The following is a 17,552-nucleotide window of genomic DNA, read 5'->3' on the forward strand; positions in this document are numbered from 1 at the left end:
GGGTCTGAATACTTTTTGCAAAGCATAATAATGGCGCAGGAGGGGATGGCTGCCTAACCAACTGTGCTCTTAACTCTATTTATTGAACTGAATTGTTGGTTAAGGGCTTGTAAGTAAGCATTTCACGGTAAGGTCTACTACACRTGTTGTATTCGGCACATGTGACAAATACAATTTGATTTGATATGATAGTGGACCCCTACCTGCAGTGTCCTGCCCCACCAGCAGGTGGGGTAGCTGAGACTGATTGGATTGTAGGACTGTCAGCACAGGTCCTCACGAGCCACAGTACAGGGTGTGGGTGACTGCTGGCTGTCACACATAGGGCCACGTATCAAGAGGAGGGGAGAGGAGAGAAAAAAAGCTGTGAAAGAAGGAGCAAAACAGAAAGTTATGCTGCTGCAGACATGGACCTACGCTCAGAGCTCCTCAAGTCCATTTGGTATGGTTTCACAGCCTTGGATCTAGAGAAGAGTGGGAAAGTGTCAAAGTCTCAACTTAAGGTAAGTACCTGGTTACATTAGGTAAAGGTAGATTTTATGAGTTTTTTTGGACCAATGCTTTGGGGCTCTTTCTTCTATCCAGGCACACTTTCTGCCTCATTTTCGACCTCAGGAACATCATATTAATCTTCTCTTCTTGAGGTAGCTGGAGTCAGCCAACAATATATAAAGTGAACTGGATCCACAAAAATATACATTTATTGACATTGGATGATGAGCAAAACAGGTCCTGACCCAGCTAGCACATAACGTTCTGGGAACCATATGTTTAACTTCCCACAACTTTCTGGGAATGGTGCAGGATAGTTGCTTGGCTTTGGAACATTCTTAGCACATTTAACTTGACAAAAAAGCGTTATTTTCTTGGTATTTCATTACTTTAACAGAACGTTTCCATTTAATTTCAATTTTGTTAATGTTCACGGAACATTCTCCAACTGGTTTGACATTGAAAATGTTCTCAAATAGTTCAGAGAATGTTAAGAAACATTGTTCTTCTGTGCGAATTTCAGTGCTTCAACATAGCGTTTCCTACATCTTTCCTCATGGTTCTATTTAAAGTCATATTCTCACATTGTTCCAGAGAACGTTAAGAAACAATATTCTTCTGCAGGAATTTCAGTACTTTAGCTTAACGTTTATTACAGGTGTCCTCATGATTCTATTTAAAGTAATGTTCTTAAATGGTTCCCAGAACGTTAAGAAAACTTTACATAAAAACCCCAAGAAAACTTTAGTAACTTTCAGAGAACGATCTAAGAATGTTTTTCAACAACATAAAGATTCCGTTCTCATTATTAACAAAACTCTCTCTATCCTCTATCTTAAGTATGTTCAGAGCTGTGTTCTAGAATGTTCAATTGAACGGAAACGGTGCTGTATTGAATGACCAGATGAAAAACTGGGAGGGGTTGGGGAACACTGTCAGCATGGCAACTGCCCTTTAAATACGCCACTCATTGCTTCAAGCCACAACTCACAACACCCACCAAACGGGAGGAAACGTACCTCAAAGTCTGTTAAAAAACATACAATAAAGTTTTGTATTAATGTGTCGTTCAGTACAAACTGTTCCGCAAAACGTTCACGGGATCACGCACCTCTGGTGTGTTGGCCTTGCCCACTAATTGGCCACACCTGATCTTAATGAGTGCTTGTTTCCTTTGAAATGGGGTCTATTGAACATTGCTAGCTATTCCACAAAGAGAGAACAGAAGATCATAGGTTTCAATCTCACTGATGCTGTGCCATAAAAAATAAACATATGCATTTAACGAGGCAAGTCAGTTAAGAACAAATTGTTATTTGCAATGACGCTGGGCCAATTGTGCACTGCTCTATGGGACTCACAATCACAGCCAGAAGTGATACAGCCTGGATTTGAACCAGGTTCTATAGTGACGCTGGTTGCATCAAGATGCAGTGCCTTAGACTGCTGCGCCACTCGGGAGCCTCAACAAAATAATTTCCATGTGTCCTATGTGTGCTGGAGTGCAAAACAGTTAACCCAAACTAAGCCAACAGTGTTATTAAAAGCCTTATTGAAACATGTTCTCAGAACATTATTTAATTACCTTCAAATAACCTGTCATTAATGAAATAACCTGTCATTAATGAAACCTCAGATTAAAAACTTTCAGGGAACCATAGTAAAATGTTCTCAGAATCTCCCTGTAAACTAAAAATGTACGTCCAGATCAGGTGAAAGTTTCACTTCTGTTATCAGAACGTTTAAAAAACGTTCAGTTTTACCAGTCAAGGAAACGAATGGCTTCGTTCCCAGAACCAATGGGAAACCAAAAACTTATGTTCCATAACTTCCAAGGAACCAAATTGTGCTAGCTGGAGAATAACTTGACATAATTCTGTAGGATTTTGAAAGATATGTGGTAGATTTTGTGCTGATCCTTATCTGATTATATGTACTGTATTTCCCGGTTGAGCAAACCTTCATGCCACATGCTCTGTTATGGTGACAAGATATTTGCAGATTTCATAAGTACACTGCTCAAAAAAATAAAGGGAACACTAAAATAACACATCCTAGATCTGAATGAATGAAACATTCTTATTAAATACTTTTTTCTTTACATAGTTGAATGTGCTGACTACAAAATCACACAAATATTATCAATGGAAATCAAATTTATCAACCCATGGAGGTCTGGATTTGGAGTCACACTCAAAATTAAAGTGGAAAACCACAATACAGGCTGATCCAACTTTGATGTAATGTCCTTAAAACAAGTCAAAATGAGGCTCAGTAGTATGTGTGGCCTCCACGTGCCTGTATGACCTCCCTACAACGCCTGGGCATGCTCCTGATGAGGTGGCGGATGGTCTCCTGAGGGATCTCCTCCCAGACCTGGACTAAAGTTCCGCCAACTCCTGGACAGTCTGTGGTGCAACGTGGCGTTGGTGGATGGAGCGAGACATGTTGTCCCAGATGTGCTCAATTGGATTCAGGTCTGGGGAACGGGCGGGCCAGTCCATAGCATCAATGCCTTCCTCTTGCAGGAACTGCTGACACACTCCAGCCACATGAGGTCTAGCATTGTCTTGCATTAGAAAGAACCCAGGGCCAACCGCACCAGCATATGGTCTCACAAAGGGTCTGAGGATCTCATCTCGGTACCTAATGGCAGTCAGGCTACCTCTGGCGAGCACATGGAGGCTGGCGGTCCCCACAAAGAAAATGCCACCCCACACCATGACTGACCCACCGCAAACCGGTCATGCTGGAGGATGTTGCAGGCAGCAGAACGTTCTCCACGGCGTCTCCAGACTCTGTCACGTCTGTCACATGTGCGTGTGAACCTGCTTTCATCTGTGAAGAGCACAGGGCGCCAGTGGCGAATTTTGCCAATCTTGGTGTTCTCTGGCAAATGCCAAACGTCCTGCACGGTGTTGGGCTGTAAGCACAACCCCCACCTGTGGACGTCTGGCCCTCATACCACCCTCATGGAGTCTGTTTTCTGACCGTTTGAGCAGACACATGCACATTTGTGGCCTGCTGGAGGTCATTTTGCAGGCTCTGGCAGTGCTCTCCTTCCACAAAGGCGGAGGTAGCGGTCCTGCTGCTGGGTTGTTGCCCACCTACGGCCTCCTCCACGTCTCCTGATGTACTGCTGTCTCCTGGTAGCGCCTCCATGCTCTGGACACTACGCTGACAGACACAGCAAACCTTCTTGCCAACAGCTCGCATATTGATGTGCCATCCTGGATGAGCTGCACTACCTGAGCCACTTGTGTGGGTTGTAGACTCCGTCTCATGCTACCACTAGAGTGAAAGCACCGCCAGCATTCAAAAGTGACCAAAACATCACCAGGAAGCATAGGAACTGAGAAATGGTCTGTGGTCACCACCTGCAGAACAGTCCTTTATTGGGTGTTCTTGCTAATTGCCTATAATTTCCACCTTTTGTCTATTCCATTTGCACAACAGCATGTGAAATTTATTGTCAATCAGTGTTGCTTCCTAAGTGGACAGTTTGATTTCACAGAAGTGTGATTGACTTGGAGTTACATTGTGTTGTTTAAGTGTTCCCTTTATTTTTTTGAGCAGTGTATATTAGCCGAAATCGTTTGTGTTGTCTTATCAACTCCTATGGTCATTGGCAACAGATCTGTGACCATACTAGTATATACTATATTCAGTTCCTTCAGAAAGTATTCAGAAACATTTACATTTACATTACATTTAGCAGACGCTCTTATCCAGAGCGACTTACAAATTGGAAAGTTCATACATATTCATCCTGGTCCCCCCGTGGGGAATGAACCCACAACCCTGGCGTTGCAAGCGCCATGCTCTACCAACTGAGCCACACGGGACCGTGACCCCACCCCGTGGGGAATGAAGCCACACGGGACATTGACTTTTTCTACATTTTGTTACATTACAGCCTTATTCTAAAATATATATATTTCTACCTCATCAATCTACACATAATACGCCATAATGACAAAGCAAATGTTTTTGCTAATGTGGATATATAAACCCCCCCTGGAAATATCCCATTTACATACGTTTTCAGACCCTTTACGCAGTACTTTGTTGAAGCACCTTTGGCAGCGATTACAACATTGAGTCTTCTTGGGTATGACGCTACACGCTTGGCACATCTGTATTTGGGGAGTTTCTTCTATTCTTCTCTGCAGATTCTCTCAAGCTCTGTCAGGTTGGAGGGGGAGTGTCGCTGCACAGCTATTTTCAGGTCTCTCTAGAGATGTTCAAACGGGTTCAAGTCCGGGCTCTGGCTGGGTCACTCAAGGACATTCAGATAGTTGTCCGGAAGCCACTCCTGTGTTGTCTTGGCTCTGTGCTTAGGGTCGTTGTCCTGTTGGAAAGTGAACCTTCACCCCAGTCTGAGGTCCTGAGCACTCTGGAGCAGGTTTTCATCAAGGATCTCTTTGTACTTTGCTCCATTCATCTTTCCCTCGATCCTGACTAGTCTCCCAGTCCGCTGCCGCTGAAAAACATCCCCACAGCATGATGCTGTCACCACCATGCTTCACTGTAGGGATGGTGCCAGGTTTCCTCCAGACGTGACACTTGGCATTCAGGCCAAACGGTCAATCTTAATTTATCAGACCAGAGAATCTTGTTTGGTCTGAGAGTCCTTTAGGTACCTTTTGGCTAACTCCAAGCGGGCTGTCATGTGCCTTGTACTGAGGAGTGGCTTCCGTCTGGCCACTACCATAAAGGCCTGATTGGTGGAGAACTCTAGAGCTCTGTTAAAGTGACCATAAGTTCTTGGTCACCTCCCTGACCAAGGCCTTTCTACCTCGATTGATCAGTTTGGCTGGGCGGCCAGCTCTAGGAAGAGTCTTGGTGGTTCCAAACTTCTTCCATTTAAGAATGATGGAGGCCACTGTGTTCTTGGGGACCTTCAATGCTGCAGAAATGTTTTGGTACCCTTCTCCAGATCTGTGCCTCGACATAATCCTGTCTCGGAGCTCGACAGACAATTCCTTCGACCTCATGGCTTGGTTTTTGCTCTTACATGCACTGTCAACTGTGGGACCTTATATAGACAGGTGTGTGCATTTCCAAATCATATCCAGTCAATTGAATTTACCACAGGCGGACTCATATCAATTTGTAGAAACATCTCAAGGATGATCAATGGAAACCAGGATGCACCTCACCAAAATTTTGAGTCTCATAGCAAAGGGTTTGAATACTTATGTAAATAAGGTATTTCCGTTTTGATTTMTAATACTTTATATCTAAAAACCTGTTTTCATTTGGTCATTATGGGGTATTGTGTGTAGATTGCTGATAGAAGAAAAAAAAACATTTAATCAATTTAAGAATAAGGCTGTAATGTAACAAATGTGGAAAAAGTCAAGGGGTCTGAATAATTTCCGAATGCACTGTATATAAAAGTATGTGAACACCCATTAAAATGTGTGAATTCTGCTGTTTCAGCCACACCCATTTTTGACAGGTGTATAAAATTGAGCACACAGGCAGTAGAATGGCCTTACTGAAGAGCTCAGTTACTTTCAACGTGGCACCGTCATAGGATGCCACCTTTCCAACAAGTCAGTTCGTCAAATTTCTGCCGTGGTCAACTGTAAGTGCTGTTATTGTGAAGTGGAAACATCTAGGCTCAACAACGAAGTGGTAGGTTACACAAGCTCACCGAATGGGACTGTCGAGTGCTGAAGTGTGTACAAATCGTCAGTCCTCAGTTGCAACACTCACTACTGAGTTCCAAACTGCCTCTGGAAGCAATGTCAACACAAGAACTGTTCGTCGGGAACATCATGAAATGGGTTTCCAAGCGTCAGCTGGTGTGGTGTAAAGCTCAGTGCCATTGGAGCAGTGGAATCGCGTTCTCTGGAGTGATGAATCACGCTTCACCATCTGGTAGTCCTACGGACAAATTTGGGTTTGGCGGATGCCAGAAAAACGCTACCTGCCTGAAAGCATAGTGCCAACTGTAAAGTTTGGTGGATGAGTAATAATTGTTTGGGGCTGTTTTTCATGGTTCGGGCTAGGCCACTTGGATTCCAGTGAAGGGAAATCTTAACGCTACAGCATACAATGACATTCTAGAGGATTCTGTGCTTCCAACTTTGTGGCAACAGTTTGGAGAAGGCCCTTTCCTGTTTCAGCATCTCAATGCCCCTGTGCAGTGGCAGTTCTAGCTTGTATGGCTCCCAGGGCAAACCCCCCCCAACAACAAAAAAAACACAATTCTGCATTAACTGTAATTTTTATTAAGATTTGGAACAACACAAATAAATAATCAGAACATTTAAAACTATATAAAAATATATGCAAAAATAAGACTCATAAATATAAAAAATAAGTAACAAGGAGCATCAATACATTACCCATCCCCCAACACTGTCAACCAAGAGTCAAGACTAAACCAATTCACCTTGCTGGTGTGCAGACTGGTTTTATTTTATTCCTTACGATTTCACACAAACCAGAAAAAAATGCAACAATATGTCTGTGAAACTATATATTCACAGTATTATAAATGAATTGTGGTTTATTTGGTAGCATTTCGTAGTGTGGCTGATTTTACTAATTGCATTAGTACTGTATAAAGTTAGCGGTGCGCTATTTGATAGATTCCCCCGCTCCCCCTACCTCGGACTTCCAATGGGGAGACCTGAAGTCAACCTACCCCCGCCCTATCTCGTACTTCTGAGTGGATGACCTTCCCAGGCAGTAGCCTGCCTAGCTCACAAACTAGAATCAGGGTGCTCAGTCCGACAAGGTTAATTGACCCACAGTCCCACACGGTGACATGATAGAAAACGTGACGTGACGTGCAAATGAGCGATAGAAAACCGATCACGCAAATGTCACCATTAATTTCTTATTTTTTTGTGCGAGCACCTCGTGCTGCCCCAGGCAAGATGCCCATGTCGCCTATAACTAAATCTGCCACTGCCCCCATGCACAAAGCGAGGTCCATACAGAAATGGTTTGTCGAGATTGGAGTGGAAGAACTTGACTGGCCTGCATAGAGTCCTGTCCTCAACCCCATCAAACACCTTTTGAGATGAATTGGAACGCCAACTGCGTTCAGGTCTAATTGCCCAACATCCGTGCCCGACCTCACAAATGCTCTTGTGGCTGAATGGAAGTAAGTCCCCGCAGCAATGTTCCAACATCTAGTGGAAAGCCTTCCCTGAAGAGTGGAGGCTGTTATAGCAGCAAAGAGGTGGTTTGAGATATTCGACAAGGAGGTGTCCACATACTTTTGGTCATGTAGTGTAGATGGCTGACTCAGTGATGAAGATGTTTCCTATGGGGAGCAAAACAGTAGTGATAGTGAGAGTGAACAATGTGTGCTTGTGTTTTAGAGGCACTGCAAGTGTGGAGCTGACAAGTAACAGTTTGCTCTCAGTGTTTCTATGAATAAGAGCCCTTATCACCAAGTTGTACCCAGACTAGTCCATGATGTCACCACATACAGTGCAATTGGTACTGTGGCACTGAACATGACCAAAGAGGTGGTGAATGGAATAGAACGTGTCACACATTGTCTTCAATACTATGGTCATGTACATCTTCAGTGCTTATTGTTATTGACAAAGTAGTGCTGTAGAAAGTTGGATATATAATCATTACATTACCCTCCATCTCTCCATTCGGCCCTACGTTCAGCCATGTGCTACTGGCTTTAACTACTAGAACCTCGTGACAATGCCTATCCCGTCATACTGGTGGTGGGGCAGGCTCTAGTCTAGAGTATTGTCCAGACCAGAACCATGCAGTCAGGTTTATCGAGGCTAAGTACTCTGGTCTGGAGTATGGCCCAGTCAGTCCAGAGACCAGGGAGTCATATACCCTTTTTAAAATCTACTTAGCCAAGCTGAGCGGAGCTGTATCATGTTGGTTACAGTACACCTACCATCAACCATAGGTGATGGAACCGTGCTGGAAAAATGAAAAAAGAGCCAGCCAGCACCGTATGGTTCAGGTTGGAATGATATTGTGAAAGGGTAATAGAGGCTTAGAAGCCAGCAGGTCACACAGGTCACATACTCTTGGTTTCGTAGTGAAAAGAGGAGGGAGGGAGAAGGAGAGGAAGACAGGATGTGATGATGTTTCAGAAGATGTGGGCTGGGTGCACTGCCTCAAACCCCCCACTCTCAAAAAAAAGGATTCTCTCAACTTCTATTTCAATAAGCCTCCAGTTATTTATTGATGATGCTCTCTTGAAAAACTATTATAAACTTCACAGAAATAGCATTGTATTTTCTCTGAGGTCTAAATGGCAGTTGAAACATTGTTGTGCCTGTGAGAACCACTCTTGAATGACATATTGTTATGGGTAAATCAAAGATATTATAGCAACTCTAACACAACACTTAGCGATCTTGTCAAATGGTTCAGATCTCTTGTTGTAACGGCTAAGGTGTTGGCTTGACAGTCGCGGGACCAGGGTTTGAGTTCTGGTCGGGGCTACCCCCCAAAATTCCCTACAATATGTAAACTAACTTTTTTGCTTTTTATAGAAGACTAAAATACTTTCATGATTCAGCTTTTATGTTTCAGTTCCTTCATAAACCGTCAAAGTATTTCTCTTTTTACTGTACGCCACATCTCTGTCTGACAGAGACAAGTCAGTTTTTAAAAGGATCTACCAAAGATCTAAACTTGATTTGAAACTTATTTTCAATATACATTTAGCTGTATCTCATCTACAGTGCCGTGAAACGCTTTCTGCATATTTTTGATACTGATTGTTATGAGATCTTCAACCAAAACCTAATATTAGATAAAGGGAACCTGAATTTACAAATAACAAAAAAAGGATACTTATTTAATTATCAAAGTTATGCAACACCCAATTTCCCTCTGTTTAAAACTAATTGCTCCCTTACACTCAATAACTGGTTGTGCCACCTTAAGCTGCAACGACTGCAACCAAATGGTTCCTGTAGTTGTTGATCAGTCTCTCACATCGCTGTGGAGGAATGTTTGCCCACTCTTGTATGTAGAACTGCTTTAACTGAGCAACATCTGTGGGTTTTCAAGCATGAACTGCTCGTTTCAAGTCCTGCCACAACATCTCAATCAGGATTAGGTCTGGACTTTGACTACGCCATTCTAAAACGTCACATTATTATTTTTTTTAACCATTTTCATGTAGACTTGATTGTGTTTTGGATCATTGTCTTGCTGCATGACCCAGCTGTGCTTCCACTTCAGCTCACAGACGGATGGCCTGACATTCCCCAAACCATCACACTACAGTACCACCACCATGCTTGACGATTTGTATGAAGTTCTTACTGTGGAATGCAGTGTTTGGTTTTTGCCAGACAAAGTGGGACCCATCTCATCCAAAAAGTTGAGTCAAGTTGACCAAAAAGCACCTGGATGATCATCAAGACTCTCTGAAGAATGTTTTATAGACAGATCAGTCAAAAGTGTAACTTTTATGCCTGCCGAAAACCAAACACTGCATTCCACAGTGAGAACCTTTAACCAACAGTCAACAAGCATGGTGGTGGTAGTATGATAGTTTGGTGATGCTTTGCTGCCTCAGGACCTGGACAACTTGCCTTAATAGAAGGAACCACGAATGTGTGTGTGTGTGTGCCAAGGTGCGGAGAATCAGAGCAGGTGGTCAGTCCAGTTCAATTATTCAGCAGTCTGATGGCTTGTAGATAGAAACTGTCTCTGTGCCTGTGGGTATCAGACCTCATGCCCCGATACTGTTTGCCCGACGATAAGGAAGTGAACAGCCCTCATAACCCTGTCGTTTGTGTGTTCTAGGTCCTATCACATAACTTGTGTACGGTTCTGTCCATCCCTCACGACCCGGTGGCTCTGGAAGAACATTTCAGGGATGATGACGATGGACCGGTCTCCAGCCAGGGGTACATGCCTTACCTCAACAAATACATACTGGACAAGGTAAAGTCATGTACACAAACACACCCAGGTCACCTTACATTTTTGTCTCAGGCTTTCCTTTTATTTTGTTTGTGTACCCAGATGCCACCACTTGGTTTATACAGAAGGAAAAGAGAGCTAAAAAATGCTAGGTACATTTTCCTTACTCAGTGCTGTTTATTATGCCTCACAGGTAGAAGAGGGCTGTTTTGTGAAAGAACAGGTTGATGAACTGTGCTGGACTCTCACTGCTAAGAAGAACTACAAACCGGTGAAGGACAATAAGAATGTGTTGCCAGGGAAAGATGCCTTTCATCTCTGGAGTCTATTTAACTTTCTGTCAGAGGATAAATACCCTCTCGTTATGGTTCCTGATGAGGTGAGTTATGTATACAAAGCATGCTGGGTTCTGTAGCATACTATACTACAAATTCACCTAGAATACAATAATCCTAATACATTTAGTCACTTAAAAAGGGAAAAGGTCCATCACTAACTTTCAAAACCGCTGTAACCAAATCCAAACACTCATTCAAATTGTAGTATTTAATTGTAGGGGCAGCAGGTAGCCGAGCGGTTAAGCTCATTGGGCCAGTAACCGAAAGGTCTCTGGTTCAAATCGCCGACTAACATTAGGGGAAAAATCTGTCTGTGCCCTTGAGCAAGGCACTTACCCTTAAATGCTCTTGTAAGTCACTCTGGATAAGAGTGTCTGCTAAATTACTTAAATGTAAATGTAGTATTTATCTGCCAAACCTCTATACAGCCTGCTCTCATAGACTAGACGTAACATAGTAAATGTAAATCAGTATGATATGTTACATTTGGTATGGTTACTTAAGGCAAAAACGAAAGTAGGGTGGTTGGGCGTGCGTGACCGCGAACATCTAGCAACCCAAAGTTTGAATTCGTATCTCATCATGGACAACTTTAGCATTTTAGCAACTTTTCAACTACTTATTACTTTTGAGCTACTTTGCAACTACTTAGCATGTTAGCTAACCCTTCCCCTAACCCTTTAACCTAACTCCTAAACTTAACCCCTAACCTAACCCCTAGTCTCGCTAATGTTAACCAGATTACTAACGTTAGCCACCTAACCATCCAGCTAGAATTTGTAACATATTATATGTTTTGCAAATTCGTAACATATAATATAAATTGTAATTTGTAACATAACATACGTAATGGACATCCACAAATTAATACATAACATACAAAACGTAACATACAGTATCATACGAAATAGTATCAGAATTACGTATAGAATAATACGAAATGCTCTGAGAGCAGGTTACTAAATATAGGAAATCTGTGAGGAATGCTTCTCTTCCTACTGATTGCTGTGTGTCTTTCAGTACCTAAATATGGGCTTGTATGTCACTTGTAGCATGGCTTTGGTTTCAGCCTGTAGTCTGTTTTTCACAACCGGTGTTGGCAGTATGATTGTGATAAGCCACAGATTTCAGAGCAGAGCACTACACTGCCTCAGAGTAACAACCAGCAGTCGGGGTGGTTTCACTGAAAACAAAAGCATAGGTTACATTATCATCCAAATATTATCTTGTGAGTCGTGACAGACTATTAAAATAAACGAGATCGAGATTGAGACTCAGATTATAAACCAATTACAAAACAATTGAAAGGCAACCATTCCCCCCATATACCAATTGCATCCCTTTTACAAACAAAATATTTGTGTTTTGTTTGAATTATTCAGGTGGAATACCTCCTGAAGAAGATTTGCATGGCCATGAGTGTTGAGCTCAACTGTGTGGAGCTGGAAGACTTCATCTCCCAGGATGCAGTGCAACAGAATGGRTTCACTGTCTGGTCCTTCCTGGAGATGATGAACACTGGGAAGATAACCAGAGGCATGGGCCAGGAAATCACCAGCATGGCCATAGAGGAGGTCTACAGGGAGATAGTTGCTGATGTCCTCAAAGAGGTAGGGTACTTAAAAACAACAGAACAACAATACAGCATCTCTATACTGTCTGCCTGTCTGTCTGAATTTCTTGCTATCTGCCTGTGACCTTCAATTCTGTTTCAGTGACGTGTGTTGATTGTGTCAGTTCTGTGTGGGTTAACTGTGTTGCCTACAGGGGTACCTGTGGAAAAAGAGTCAGCTGAGGAGGAACTGGAAGGAGCGCTGGTTCACCCTGAGGCCGATTACCCTGGATTACTACACCAGTGAGGACCGCAAGGAGCGCCAGGGAAGCATTGCTCTGGATGGGAACTGCTGTGTGGAGGTAGGCTGGGCTTGAGGTGGGGTGGGACCTGGGGTGGGGCAGTGGGGACAGGCACAGCTGAGATGGGCCTGCTCCTTTTTGAGAATGGGTGACAGATAGGAATAACTTATTCAATCAGAGCTACAGGGTTAACACATCCCTCCCTCATATGCTTCATTTMAAAAAGCTGAAAATAGAAATAGATTTACAATGAATGTACAAAACATATATATACATTGTGCTAATGTGTCACAATGAGTACTTCTCCTGTTGATCAGGTGCTGCCAGACCGGGATGGAAAGAGGTGTATGTTCTGTCTGAAAACTCTGTCCAAGACCTACGAGATGAGTGCCTCGGACACCAAGCAGAGACAGGAATGGACTGCAGGTATCACGATCAATAATTTATTAATTGAGCATTTACACATTGTTGACACAATTATTTAGGGATATGATGAATTACCAAGCTTGTAACAGCTATCATACTGATGACAAAAGTAGTGAAGGCAACGATTCCCCCTGCCCTATATGTTGGGTTGATTACTGGGTTGATTATTCAAAGTCAAGCAGTAAGCATATACTGAGTACTGACATCCTGTCCCTCCCTTCACCCCCAGCCATTCAGACAGCCATCCGTCTACACACTGAAGGGAAGACCTCTCTCCACAAGGACCTGAAGCTGAAGAGGAGGGAGCAGAGGGAGCAGCGGGAGAAGAGGCGGCTGGCCAAGGAGCAGGAGCAGCAACGTTTTCAGGCCCTGCAGGAGGAGAAGGAGCGTAAGCTGGCCGAGCTGGAGCTCCTAAAGGAGGCGCAGAGGCAGGCCCAAGCCCTCCTGGAGCAGGACGAGATGAGGCGGCGCCAGCATCATGAGGAGATGCAACAGGCCCTGGAGGTGCAGCTCCGCGAGGCAAAGGAGGTGAAGACTGGGAGGGGGGAGGGGTGGAGGAAGTGTACAGGGGAGGAGGGTGGAGGGAAGAGAGGAGTGTGGTTGCATGGAGGAGAGTGACGACCGCACAATGTTTACCTGTGTCGCGCAGGAGAAGGGTGGAGGTTGATTCAGACTGGAGGAGTGGGTGTTTAGATGTTCCATGCTGATGTGGGTCTCCTCTTCCAGTCGCGGGCCACCATGCAGGCAGAGATGGTTCTGAAGGAGGAGGAGGCGGAGCGGCAGAGGAAGAGGATCAAGGAGCTGGAGGAGATGCAGACAAGTCTGGAGGAGGCTCTACAGCAGGAGATCAAAGCTCGGCAGGACGAAGAGGTCTTTCGATACGCACAGACTGGGTAAAGGGATACACACACACACACACACACACACACACACACACACACACACACAGGTAGGCAGTTACGCACGCATGCACGCAAACACACTCTCGCATACACACACAGGCTGAGGGCAGGTTGCTGGACACACTCAAGACATTGTTTCGCTCACACTGACTCACAAACCTAGTACCCTCACTACTTTGCTTACAAGACACAGGCTCATCTTAGGGCTTGCTGTCATCGTGTGAGAAGGCACCAAGTTGGCACGTAATGTCTTTTTACAGAGCACAGTACACAGCAGAGAGACAGATGGTGTTAAGAGAATCCAATTGCTGTTGAAGAGAGGCTGTTGCATTAGTTAGGTTCCTGAGGAAGTTGAGTTTAACAGAGGAAGTTGTCTAGCTATGATCTGTAGGATCTGTTGACACTGACAGGGTGTTCATGGTGTGTCTGTCACAATCCTACATGTAAGAATAAGCCGTGTGCTTTGTTGCATTTATTCACTGACTGCTCGATGGGAAACATACAGATCCTAACCTGTTCCATTTCATTTTGTGACTGCAAATACCAAGCGCCAAGCTCTCTGCTTGTCTCAAAGATCACAAACACTCAGACAAGGCAAATATAYCATACAAATATTAAGTAATAAGACATTACAAAGGCTCATATATGCTTTAAAAAAAATTACATAACATTGTACAGTATATAATGAAAAGTAATGGAGATAAGCAACAGCCTTGGAGGACGCCTGTGTTTTACTGGACACTTTTTGAGAGATGATTGCGAGGTCAAGAGTTTGCATGTGTCACATTTCTAAAAACATTAAATGTGTCTCGTCCAACTTCTTACCACACAATGCCATATCTACTGTATGTCTTCCAGTTAAAGATTTTCTATTTGTCATATACGTTTATTGTACAGTTTGCTGTCTGAGGAGGAGGACAAGATGAAGGCCCTGATGACGCTGCAAGAGGAGCAGGAGGAGTACATCCTGAAGACCCAGAGGGAGAAGCAGGAGCTAAGGCAAGAGATGGAGAACAAGTCCCGCGCTCTTGAGGAGGCCCAAAAGCAGCTGGAGGAGGTCAGGGCCAACCGCTACAGGGTCGACCAGGACGTTGTGGTAAGTACAGAGATACACTATATAATATAAATACCTGTGCATAATGTTATAGTTATATAGTGATGAGTAGCCTATCCACACACCGTTAATGGTACTTCAAAACAGCCCTGGCTATTTGGGTATCACATCCCACTGGGCACAGACGTCTAGTTTTGATTTACATTTGGTTGAGTTGTCAACTATGGTGAATTTAACATGAAATTAAAAATATTCACCAAGTCATTGGCTTTCGGTTAAAAGTTGGTAGAAAAAAATACAAAATGTCCTGGTTAAGCTAATTAGTTTCCCACATTGATTCAATGTCGTCACAGATTTTCTGGGTTGAAATGAAGTGGAAACAACGTTGATTGAACCAGTTTTGCCAAGTGGGATGTGATCAGGGATGGGATTGCAGGAGATAGTGAGAGAATTAAGTACGTTTTACTGTGTTTGCGGGGGATGTTTCAATCCGTCTTGTGTTCTTATAGGCTGCCCAGAGGAAGCTTCGCCAGGCCAGCACCAATGTCAAACACTGGAATGTTCAGATGAACCGACTGATGCGTCCTATTGGACCAGGAGGTAGGCTACGTCACACCACATCAGTGTCTTCATTGACTATAAAAAAACTTACACAGAAAGCTAAGGTTTGATATATTATCATGTTTGAGGCGGAGACGAAGCAAGGAGGAGTAGTCACGATCTGCAACATAAACACTGGTCGTGTCCCAAATTTTGACCGGTCAAAAATACTGCACTATAAATGGAATCGGGTGCCATTTGGGATGGGTACACTGCTAAGTGCTCAGCCAGGACTTATGAAATCAGGTCACTAGAATAAGCCTACGTTTCCTTGTGGTTTGGGTGGCTTTTAACTATGCACAAAGAGCATGTAGTGGATAAGACCTACAGTAGTAGGTGTATACTATACAGTATGCTAAAGGTCTTCAGAAGTGTCCCTCTTTCTCACTGTGGTTGCAGCTGGGGTTTGTCAAGCTCCTTTTAGAAGACGTCTTCCTCAAACATAGTTTAGACAAGACGCGTTCGTGCATTTCTATTTTATTGATCTTAATCATATTTTGAACTGAAACCCCCTGGCTCTACTCATTCCCCCCTTACCAGGTGACATGCCACCACTCTCCCTGCATGGCAGACACAGAATCACATGTATCTGTCTCCTATCTTTGRCAAAGTTAAACAGCTTCAAGTTAGACAAATTACATTTCAGGGGGTGACTGATATTTTAGCTGCAGATAACCCTGGTTCTCTTTGATGACATTGTTTCTTCAGCGCCATATATGTTAAAATAAATGTTTGTTGTTCTGTCTCCTGATCTCCCTCCCATGGTTCTAGAGAAGAGACCATCAGGAGGGGGCTCTTTCTCCAGCTTCCAGATCCCATCCCAGAGAGATCCCGGTTTGCGTCTGAGACAGAGGTCTGAGGAGCAGGACGAGGAGAGCAAGGAAAACGTGGACAACAGCAGCAGTGCAGAGTCGGGGTGTGAAGGAGAGAGAGTTGAGAGGCGTCTCTCTCAGGCGTCTAACGGAGACATGGACATTCCCTGAGGATCATATGGTGCTTCTCTTCAAAGCCTAACTCATCAACTGTTTATTTTGTTTGTGTTTTTTGTAATGAAAAAGCAAGGTGGAGAACCTTTTAGTATGAAATCATATTTTGAGGTGAACTTTCTGTCAATGGGATTGCTGGGTAGGGTAAAGGCAAAGTAAACACTCTGTTTACAGCTGTTCAAATGTTCTCCCACAAACATTTTTGTAATTGTATTAACTTTTTAAAAGTTTGTATTATTCTCTCACCTTAACTCACAGTATGTTATAACAGATCTCCATGTTTTAATGAAGAATGAAAGAACCATAATGCACCACTATGAATATTTAATATATGTAACCTCGTCCCCAGGCTCAATTGAGCTGGCTGGTGGACCAGATTAAATGGTTTGGAATCTAGTTTTTGCTCGCCACTTTGTCTGTCTCCATTAAAAGTATTATCAAATGATAACGGGTTGGGCTCGATATACAAACAGAGAAGACTGATTTGTAGAGGGAAACTAATGCAAACTGCTTCTGTGGTGTCTATTTCCTGTTTCCGTTGTAAGTCAACAGACATGTAGAGATCAAGGCTCTTTCTGGGGTGCCTGCCTTACCTACATATTATGCAACATTGACGTGGCAGTTTCTCAATGTTTGTGTCTAATTCAGGGTATTCTCTTCCTTTTTATTTGAGTGCATCCATTGCATTATTTACACTGAGTGTATAAAATATTAGGAACACCTTCCTAATATTCAGTTGCACTCCCTTTTGCCCTCAACAGCCTAAATTCGTCGGGGCATGGACTCTACAAGGTGTCGAAAGCGTTCCACAGGGATGCTGGCCCATGTTGACTCCAATGCTTTCCACAGTTGTGTCAAGTTCACTGGATGTCCTTTGGGTGGTGAACAATTCTTGATACACACAGGAAACTGTTGAGCGTGAAAGACCCAGCAGCGTTGCAGTTCTTGACACAAACCAGCGTGCCTGGCACCCAGTACTATACCCAGTTTAAAAGACACTTAAATATTT

At 43.5% G+C, this 17,552-nt stretch overlaps 1 protein-coding gene across 1 annotated transcript; it reads left to right on the forward strand.

The window, feature by feature from the left end:
• Nucleotides 1–337: 337 nt before the first annotated feature.
• On the forward strand, nucleotides 338–16,939 carry LOC111976915 (differentially expressed in FDCP 6 homolog). The gene is made up of 11 exons (XM_024006074.2): nucleotides 338–503; nucleotides 10,264–10,404; nucleotides 10,577–10,762; nucleotides 12,104–12,331; nucleotides 12,489–12,635; nucleotides 12,893–13,001; nucleotides 13,231–13,529; nucleotides 13,728–13,894; nucleotides 14,801–14,999; nucleotides 15,467–15,557; nucleotides 16,329–16,939. Exons 1-11 carry the CDS (start codon nucleotides 408–410, stop codon nucleotides 16,538–16,540), a joined length of 1,875 nt encoding a protein of 624 aa, XP_023861842.1. The 5' UTR covers nucleotides 338–407; the 3' UTR covers nucleotides 16,541–16,939.
• The last annotated feature ends 613 nt before the right edge of the window (nucleotides 16,940–17,552 follow it).

This window comes from Salvelinus sp. IW2-2015, linkage group LG17 (genome assembly GCF_002910315.2).
Source record: "Salvelinus sp. IW2-2015 linkage group LG17, ASM291031v2, whole genome shotgun sequence".
NCBI classification, from domain to species: domain Eukaryota; kingdom Metazoa; phylum Chordata; class Actinopteri; order Salmoniformes; family Salmonidae; genus Salvelinus; species Salvelinus sp. IW2-2015.